Genomic DNA, 10,596 nt, shown 5'->3' with positions numbered 1-10,596 from the left:
AAGAGGTGCCCTCTAATTACCAATTCTTCTGTTTAGTATGTCAGTGGATCTATGTCTGATATAAACGACCTTAACATGGATACTGCTCTCATTTGCATCTGCACTTGTTCTGTTCAATTAATGATAAACGATGTCAGAGCAGATTTATATCATTTTGATGTTTTTTATGTACAGGTTGGTTCAAATTCGTGGTTCACCATTGAGATCTCCGTAACGGCGAGAGACAGTATAATGAGGGCAAAGTTGTTGCCCCCTTACAAAACGCATTTGAAATTGTTGTAAAATCTTTGAAAATAGCTGAGACATCACCGAAAAACTGTAAATATCAAATATCTAAATCTGTTTTCAGAATTGCCATAACATGCTAAATGTATTTTCAAAGATTTTCAAACATTTCAAATGCGTTTTTTTAGTCACATTTAACTTAACAGTGTATCTCTCGCCCTTACGGAAATTCCACTGGGGAGCAACGAATTTGAACCACCCTGTAGATGCCATTTATAATTTTATGAGTTGGATTATCTAAATTGATCATAAATGTGGTTGATTTGTTTTTCTATTAATTTGATTTATCTTGTTAGTTGTTTCCCATTTGTATTTTATTAATTTGTTTAGCTGCATGTGACTCGATTTTTTTTATAATACGATTTGAGATGTGTGATTTGTGTATCTCTTTTGCATTTTATTGTTGCAGTTGATTTATTTTTTATCACCCGCACGTCAGTAAGGGAGTTATTGCATAATGTTCGAGGAGTTTTTTAAATGTTGTCAAAGCAACATATTGGCCCAAACATTATCCTGCTTCTGTTGCTATGTGGCGTTACATCTTGCATTAAATTTAAGGTAAGCAGCAGGATCCGTTCCAGTGGCACAAGTTTTTAAAACTTTGTCGCGACTTCCCTTCTAAAGCAACACATTACAAGCAGGATCTTCCGCATTATCCTACTTGTGTTGCTGCATGTCTGCATTTTGCTGGAAAGAAGTGTCCTTAGAAGTGAATCCGATTACGTTTGAGTTGACTTTTTAGTCAAGCAGTACCATACAAGCGAGGATCTAAATTCTACAATATGCCCGAGGCAGATGCGAATACATAGGACACATGTTGATACGGTTCAATTGATCCTGCTTGTAATATATATGAAGGAAGCAGTGTAAACACATGGTAGTATCATCAGTACTATAAGATTTGCAAGATCATCTATAAAAGAAGTAAACAACAAAGTTTCAAACATTCATATCCCCCGAACGAATGGTGCCACTAAACTGAAATATAGAGCAGGATGATGTAGTGTAGACCAACAGCATCACTAGCAGTATGAGGTTTGAGTGGTACTGCTTCCACAGTATCGCCAACTACCCGGATCTAAACGCTTAATGTTAACAACGTTGCGCGAAGAGGTATGGTAGAAATGGAAAATAGATACTAGTTAAGTATCTCGATATTGGGGCCATGGGATTTCTCTCGTTTCAATGTTTAAAACAAATTAAACCTAATGTACTTACAGCAACGTGAACAATGCCTACCCTAATGTAAGAACGGACAACGGACACTTATGGATTGGAACGAATAATGTTGACATACCTGCAAATAAAACAATAACATTAGAAATTGTGCATCTTCAGAAAAACAGACAGAAAAGATTTGGAACTCGCTATTAAGGGTTCTTGTCGTTTCTATGGTTTCCGAAATCAACTGTCACATTTACAGTAACAGAGCTGTAAAGGAAATGTATGTTCCATAAGAAATTTGTAATTTTTTTTATTGCTATTTTTATGTTATTCTTCATTTGTTTAGGATTTTTTTGACCCCTTTTAACTAATTCAAGATAGTTAAATAACTCCGCGCTAGGGTTATATACAATATTTTTTCTATAACTGAACCGATTGTTAATTAAATTTGCTGTTCTCTTCAAGTTCAACTTTGTCATGTGTGCGAAGTACTTTTTTTATTGTTGACGGTTTCGCGCACGTGTGAAGAGCAACCTTACTTATTATTAATTAACCGTTTTAAAATTTAGTACTTCGTGTTTCGAATTTCGTCAGAAAATTAAAGGTTTTTTTGACAATAGAAAAAATCAATTTCTTACCAGACATCAAGAAACTTAAATTCTAGGAAAAATAAAATCATCTCTCTTAACTACACAGAAAAGGCGATAAATCATATATATCCACCTGCCAATTAAATTAAGCATTTATTTGATAACAGATAAAAACCAAACAAGATTCCCAGAAATTTCTACAACAAAAACAACCATGACCGTTTTCTCGTACGAGTATGACACAAATAATCCCCACGTTGTTACATAGACCAACGGCAAATCACTAAAATTTAATTACACCAAAAGGAGACCGCCCTTGTCCATCTTATTTAAGATGAAATAAACACAGCAATACTCGCAGCAATATATATGTCCGGAAAAGAAACATAAAACATAAAAAAAATTTGGCAGCGGCCGAGAATCGTACCCGGGTCGTCCGCGTAGCATCTTACAATGCAATGATTAGACAAACGACGACGGCTAACATCTTAATAGATAAGAATAAGGGGTTCGATAGGTATTCTCGCACAATTAAGGCGCTGTACGGAGGTGCGTCATCCTGTGGGAACCAGCAGTTTCCAACTTTTGTTTTTTGTGCTGTACATCGTTGCATTCGTAATAAAATGCTACCTACTCAATACAGTATGTAGGTACTTTTTTACGGACCATATAAAAAAATTAAGTTGATGATTACTCGGAAACGGACGGTTGTATTGAAAATCTCTGAACGCGGTCTTGTAGAGCTTAAAAAGTGGCAATTGGAAATTGGTTTTTATTTGATTGTATCTGTGCAAATAACAAGAAATAAAAACGATATCGGCAAATTTCAGTTTTTCTAACATATCTTCGGAAGTAATCGGAATATTCCGATTTTCTTTAAGGCATGATAATAACTCTTTAATTGTGCATCTTTTCTGTTTAAGTACAACAATTGTCAGTCCGCTGTTGTATTTGTTTAATACATTATAAATAAATAATAAATTAGTGAAAGAAAACCTAATGACCTAACGATTCTGGTAAACAGTGAGAAGTTTCCCCGAACAAATTAACAATTTTTTAAACAATGAATAAGATGATTTTGTAAAAAACTTATTTACAGTAACACTGTCCAATCGAAAATTGAGCTTCAAGTAACGATTCTATAAAAGCTGATGGGAAATATGAAGCCTGCACGAACAATTCTGATTTTGGAATAACATTAACATCAATAAAATACCAACGACCAGAGACATTATGCGTTCACGTAGTTGGCGCAATTCAATTAAGGATACCTAGTAATTGAGGTGATTTTTCATTCAGATGTAATGAACAATTTAGTTGAGTTGAGGGTCACCTTGGCCCTCGAGCCGGCACTGTCTTTAAATCCTAAAATTGAAATTATAAATTAAGAGTCTCCTCCTGTTTCTCGGTAGATATTAGTACGCTTACAATTTAAACAGTGCGTAATAAATGTAGGCCGTGCTGTTTTTGTTCGAAACGAAGTACCTACTCCATTGTAGTAAAATCTCTATAAGAAAATATTGATTTTGAACGTTAAACATATTCTAAGTAGGCGGCAGAATTTTGCCAACTTTAATCCACTTTGGAATCGTTAATGCGGTACGTGAATTTGTAAAGCAAGGCTAACAAACCATATTTTGTGAAAAGCAATTCGGGGTAATGGAAATATGCTCGTGTTGTGTGCTTTGAGGTATAGCGATTATTTTCCAATTTTGATACTGTACCTACCCGTTTTCTTATAAGGACGGCTGGCATTAATTTCCGCTTTATCAATATTGTTGATTGCGCTACAATTACATTAAGTTCATAGGTATATGTGTCGAGCAGATCAATACATACTTCCATTACATTTCGCGTTTTAATTATAAATTATTGTTACTTTTACTGCTAATAGAATAATGATAATATGACAGATTACAACTATACATGAAGCAAAAGTAACAATGTTTTATTCAAATGGTGTGCATAGGAGAAAAACAAGGCGGAAAGTAGGACGTACAGAAACTTTTATTTAACTGGAAGATAGTCTGTTTATTGCTGTTGTCAATTACGAACGAGCTACAACACACATACAATTTATAACAGGGAAAACTGTGTTCACCTATAACCGCTACTATACGATTGTGCGCTCTACTCTTAACTGAACTACTCTGTAAATCGCTATTTGCCTGCTTTAGAAATCCCCATCCCGTTCCAAAATTACTTTTTGTTGCTATATGATTAGAATGTCACATAAAATCCTTTATATAACTACCCATTTAAAATATAACCTTCCAAAGGATTTTCGTCAAATAATTACCAAATAGTTTGTAATTAAATTACCGATTATATACACACTGCAACCCCCGGCTCTGTTATGAAACTCACAACGGCGATATTAATTAGGGCACAAAATGTTTTTGGGGAAATGTAAAATTCTCAATTATTAACGTTGGCATTTATATGCTTACAACTAACACAAATAGGAAATTAAATCTCCACCGATATTCTCATTTCTTACGGTAGCACAAAACTCTCTTCTCGGAAGTTTCTATTTAGGTATTGATCTACTCTGTATATTTGATATGATTCTAGACTCTAATAACCGTTTTATTTTTAGAAATAGCAATTAACCTGCTTAACAATATTGGTTGGCAGTTTCAAAATTACGGAACTAAATTAATTAGTAACTAATTATTAAATTCAATTTACTATTTCCAATTAACAAGTCGTTCAAAAAGAATAATGCGAATTTATTTCAATTGGTTTAAACGGTTTGGGTTGGTTTGATTTTGGTACATATTAGTTGTATTTATAATTACACAACCGTTCAGGTTACGTAATTAATTGTAGTAATGTTTCCATTTATCTAGCCATGAGGGATTAGTGAGCGAAAACGCTAGGTAACTTCAAGTCGTGTATAGGTGGTAGTAAAGCCGAAAGTACTTACTTGTTTTTGAAGTTAATTTTCTCTGTGAAATCTTCAAATGAATACTGACGAGTGAATTACGAAGCTATTTGTTCGAAAATTAGCGTTATACAGTTATACACACATCTCTAAAATTCGCAGATACATACAGACAATTATACATATACGAAAATATCATCTTCGCAGACTTGTGTAAATTCATTATAGGATTCAAGATCGAATTGTAGAGATAATCGGTAAATTGAAGGACGTTAAAAGTCAGATGATAGTAACCAAGGAATTTGGTTTGCGGTATGCAGGGAGGGCTGTGATTGCTAGTACAATTGTACTAAATATAGTACATTCTAAGTACACTTAGTACGCTAGTACTCCTTTAACAAATCTAGTACGCTTTGGGATCAAATAATTTTACAGTTAGGGGTGCAAACAAATACACTAATTTTAGAATCGCCTGAAGCATTTTATTGCACTAAGAACAACAGAAGGTCCTCCTTTCACCGTTCACGTCAAAATTTATGATACCTATTAATATTATACAGTCTACAGACCTGTTTACTTCTTTGCCATGACTCATCAGTTAATTCTTATCTCTATAATGAGAAAAACAGAGTACGACACTATCTCGCTGTCCGCAATACTTACCTTGCGCTTTTCTACACCCAGACCGCTTATTAGATTGCCGCGAATCGCAACCCGTTTGAACCAGTCAGTGTTTTCAAATTTGTTCATCAGTTAATTCTTATTTATTTTCGTACCTACTTACGGAAGTGGGCGCAGCACGCAGTTGGTTAGATTTTTGTTTGAAATGGACAAGTAAGTATGAAAAAAAAATAAATTACTTAGTCTTTTAATACAACTTATAGGTTTGTGGTAAAAAATAAAAGAAACAGAGATTCATCTGTGTCAAATGAGCCGCCTAGTGCTGGTAACGGTAACACTGCACCTGTAGCTTCCACATCTACGTCCCGTGATAGAGATCCTGGTGATGTGGATGTCATATCAGAGTCAGAAACAATCGAGGAAACAATAGTTAATGAAGACCATCACAGACAAAAGAAAAAAAGTTACAAGCAGAAGTTCCGATCAGAGTGGTTGAAAGAATTTTTGTGGCTCGAGCTTAAGGATGGCAAGAATTACTGTAAAGTTTGTGCCATGCATATTAATGGAAATGTTTGTCATCTTAGGCGTCACGAGACAAGTACATCACATGTAACGAAATATAAGGCTGCAAAGAAGACTCCGCAAATTACATCATTATTAATACCAAATGAAGATGAGGTTCACTTGAGCAAAAAAATATCTTATGCAGAAGTAAAACTGTGTGCTTACATTGCCGAGCACAATTTACCCTTATCGTTAATGGATACTTTGCCTCAATTATGCCAAGATATTTTTCCGGATTCTACAATTGCCAAATCATTAAAAATTACAAAGGAATAAATGTATTATAAATAATTGTAATTGAAAATTGCTCCATTGCATATACAAGACCTCATCAATGTATTTAAAAACAAGAAAGTTATGCCATTACTCATCGAAAATCCATTTCAAAGTCGACAAAAAAAATGTCATAATTGTAACCGATACTGGACTCAATAATAAAGTTGTTTATAATATAAAAAAAGTGCGGAACTATTGCATACTAGTTAAATATATGTAACATAATTGGTTTGATCTTGTTAGTACTTTATATGCTTGTAGTATTGCAAAGATGTCTTTTTTATAAAAGTATACACACTCGGTTCCTGTATGATCCACAATTTTACATATTTTGTTGTGTTCATATATGTCCATCTTTTGATTTTGTATGATAAATAAATATAAAATATGTATATATAAATATAGCATTAGTGTTAATGTGAAGTATTTTGTTTTTTCCTTATTTGCAGGTATTTCCTTGTATTGCGATAAAAGCCACTTTTTAGAAATTTATAGTTATATCAAAACGAAAACCACGTTTATATTTCACCATTTTAATAGTTGGGTATATCATAATACAAAAAATATATATAAAACATTAAAATAAAACTAAAACTTATATGGAATGGTTATATACAACTTACCCTTAATGTTATTAAGGGCACATGGTGCAACGTTATATAATGATGCATAATTAACTATTGACAGGGAATTCGTTTGTTTGCACACTTCGTATCTTGAAAATGTTTGTACGTATTAGGAAACAAGAGTGGAAAAATTAGAAGGGCAAGATTTTCGACGGCGTCTAAAAGTAAATCACAGATAGGTATCGACCTGAAGCTATATTTTTCGATAAACTCACCAGTGTCCTCAAACTTGGTCTATATACTTCGTATCACAGCGCAATTTTTCTTTTTAGCAAGGGACAAAATTCCCTTACTAATTGATGACCACGCATTAAACAGTAAATTGGCTTTCTCGGGATACAGTAGGTAGCTCAAAATCGGTAGTTAACTGCAATGCATAAACATTATATTCTTAAATTCGAAAGACAAGGAGAGAGAGGATAGAGAGAAGAGAGGGAAGGGGAAGAAAGAGGGAGGGGGAAAGGATGTGAGGGAGGGGAAATGGAGTGACAGAAGGGGAGAGAGAGGGGAAGAGAGTTAAACGTTATAATAACTTACCAGTGAATATCCCAAAGGCTGTTTTAAACTCGGATACAAATCATAATATTGGTAAATTTCAATATTATCGTTACTAAAAGCTTTCAATCGGGATTTGCTCGTTAAACGCCAATAATCAACAACTTTGTGAAATGGATCAACGTTATGTTTCAGCCAATTCATAAACTCTTGGACTAGTTCCTCATCTGAAAATCAAAAAAGTATATTAAACATGGTAAATGTACGCATTTTTGTCTCGTATTTACCTTCATTTACATCATTATTGGTGACATTATCAGGATTTAAGTCTTTGTTTTTCCTTGAAGATTTGGAAATTAATTCCAGTTTCTGGTACTTCACGCGCGTGTTCACGTATCTGTCGTACAGTTTTCCATGTGCACTTATGGGTTTTCCCCTTGAATCTCTATAGGCCGGCACGTAATAGGTTTCGGGCTGTTCTGTAGGAAATATTCCGCAAATTTCATTACTCAGTCGTATAAACTTTTCCTTGGGAATTCTATGAACAATTAATTTTGTAAAGATTTGAGACAGAAGTGCATTACCTAGTGTCTGGATTATCTTTAATCATGCTTGAGAAGATCAATGTATGGTATCATTATACTTTTTCTGATGTAGGAATAGGCGAAATCGGTGTCATCTCCCAAGTGGGGATGGGAGTGGGATTACTCGATATAATAATTACCGAGTTGCTGTCTGCTAAACTTGTAGAAGGACTTGCAAACATTGACGAAGAGTTTGCGTAGTCACTCTGTAACTAATGAAAAATAACGATGGACCCATAATTTTTAGTAAAAAAAATACCCATACACAAAAAAAGCGTTAGTAAAGCGTGATGATATCAATGGAATTAATAACACTTAGGTAAGTAACTACTGGCGTTGGGCATGTGATATCCACGTACAACAATTATAGAAAAATAAGTGCCTAATAACAATGCACATTTGTCTTTCAAAACATCAATCTTAATAGGGATATTCATCTATTTGTAACCTTTGAATCACATATTTTGAAGTTTTGAATTGTGTTGTAGGCATTGTTGTAAATTGCATTTTTCAATTTTTTTTTGAGAACCATAAAACATACCGAGAAGGAACGGCTTTGGATAGAATATTAGGTATATCCTTTCTGAAAATTTCACGAAATTATGTGTTTTTATGTATCGAAGAACAAAATTATCGAACCATTTTTCAATCGGAAAAGCAAACTAGATTCGTAAAAATAGGTGCATCATCTTGGGGTAGCAATTTTGACAATTTTTTTATAAAATCCGAAAGGGCATACCGCACACCAAATTTCTTATCTAAAGAAGTACCATCCTACTCAACACGTCTTATGCCAAGACAAATATCAAGCAAAAATGAAAACAGAAATGCCATTTTGGAAATTTTTTTAAGGGTAGCTTCCAAACAAAACATTTGCGCCCCTTTATCTTTTTGGACAACTAAAATGTATCAACCTGCATACTGCATATACAACCGCAACGCTAGTAACTATATAAACACAGGCTGTAGGTATAGGCAATACTACGAGTACTTTTTAAGACTTAAAAAGCATGCGATCGCATTACATGTTCTAAATTTAATATGAAATATTATAATATACTGGAATGTCAATGATGTTGTATTGTTTCCATTTATCAATTATTTTGAATTGATTGCCAAGTTGAGGCACCAACTTGCATAGATGACTCTCATTGATCAATTTGAATGCTGCCTCATCAATAGCATTTTCTACAACACAAAAAAGAAGCACTAAGGACCGCATTTTTGCCTTGCGAATAACTATAATTATCATTTCTATAATTATTATGCGGGGTGATAATTTGTTACTTCTTACCTTGAAAAACAGGGATTAAATAATCCATTTCCCATTCCTTGAGCAGATTTTCCATACCTATTTTACAGCACTTCACTTATACACGGCAGAACGAACTAAATGGTACTGACAGCGTTCTTCTTGGTGTTACTACTCAGTAAGTTATAACATAAATAGTATTACAAAAAAGGTCTCATTTATGGCATATTAATATTTTTTCACTCTTATACAACTGTCACGTTATGGTATACTACTACGTACTGGTAAGAGACCACAGCACTGTTTTATTAATATTTATAAAGAATGTGCAAGTTTTCAATTTTGTGTGCGTGGGACTACAAGTGATACTATACCACCGAGTAAAATCCCTTACCAATGCTATTGGGATTCTTGATATACCTTATGATGTCATCTTTATTCACTGCAAAAATTAAGCAGCAACAAAATTAATGTTTACGAAGGCCGCACTTGTAAACTGTAGAGGATTGTATTTCCTCTATGGCCCTACTTAGGAGTATATGTAAAAAAAAATAAAACAAATTCCATCTTCTCTCCTTTAAATGTTTGTCAAATCCACCCCATCATAGTTATACACCTATTAACGTTTATAGAGCCAGCAAATACACATTCAGCTGTAAAGTTACTTGCATTGGCAATATTATACTATAGAAGTTGTTGTAGTATTATACATATTTACGAACTAATTTTAGACATATTATATCTGTATAGTTTGTATTATAATGAAGTAGTAGTATATAATACAGTTCTTCATTAGAAATTTGTAGCCGTATAGTCTTTTAACGGGTACATGTAATTCATACACAGAGAGCCGTAGTTTATATTTGCGGTTTTGTTTGAACATAGAAAATGTAAAGAATAGATACGTCTTCTATATCAATTTGGTAAAATTTCTTTCAGTGTACGACTGATGATGTCTGCACTCGAACCGGAACTTGAGTTTAATTTAGAAATAATATAAAACATGCAGTGTCAATAAATAGAATTCCAAACCATTGTATAAATTATTTAGAAACGTATAAAAACTGCGTCCAGACAGGGTACAGTTGTTTGATTTGATGGGCTTTGTTTAGTAGGCACTCGTTGTTAACGAGGTATATAAATTAATCATGGATTTTTACTTATTTGTAAATGTTATTATTTAAATAAATGTGCATTACACTACAATATACCCTAGCTAGATCATTGCTTTCAGAGCAAATTTGGGGTCCCA

General features: G+C 33.6%; 1 protein-coding gene across 2 annotated transcripts; it reads right to left on the bottom strand.

Moving 5' to 3' along the window:
* Positions 1-6,972: 6,972 nt before the first annotated feature.
* Positions 6,973-9,910, bottom strand: LOC116177198. Of its 2 annotated transcripts, XM_031496098.1 has the most exons (6): positions 9,387-9,910; positions 8,093-8,304; positions 7,796-8,046; positions 7,551-7,735; positions 7,229-7,380; positions 6,973-7,171 (listed from the first exon to the last, which is right to left on the bottom strand). In XM_031496098.1, exons 2-5 carry the CDS (start codon positions 8,116-8,118, stop codon positions 7,324-7,326), a joined length of 519 nt encoding a protein of 172 aa, XP_031351958.1. In that variant the 5' UTR covers positions 8,119-8,304; positions 9,387-9,910; the 3' UTR covers positions 6,973-7,171; positions 7,229-7,323. The 2 variants fall into 2 exon arrangements, with proteins under 2 accessions (XP_031351958.1, XP_031351957.1); XM_031496097.1 differs by lacking the exon at positions 9,387-9,910 and having other exon boundaries at positions 8,093-8,442.
* Between the last annotated feature and the right edge of the window lie 686 nt (positions 9,911-10,596).

Source organism: Photinus pyralis, unplaced genomic scaffold (assembly GCF_008802855.1).
Source record: "Photinus pyralis isolate 1611_PpyrPB1 unplaced genomic scaffold, Ppyr1.3 Ppyr1.4_LG7, whole genome shotgun sequence".
Classification (NCBI taxonomy): Eukaryota; Metazoa; Arthropoda; class Insecta; order Coleoptera; family Lampyridae; genus Photinus; species Photinus pyralis.
This window is presented reverse-complemented; position numbering and strand designations above follow the sequence as displayed.

Bases quoted from the DNA above. Each gene is read 5' to 3' on its own strand.
- LOC116177198 (XM_031496098.1), bottom strand. From the start codon at position 8,118: ATGATTAAAGATAATCCAGACACTAG. The intron at 8,047-8,092 runs GTAATGCACTTC...AATTGTTCATAG, and splicing joins AAAGATAATCCAGACACTAG to AATTCCCAAGGAAAAGTTTA. The intron at 7,381-7,550 runs GTAAGTTATTAT...TATGCATTGCAG, and splicing joins AGCCTTTGGGATATTCACTG to TTAACTACCGATTTTGAGCT.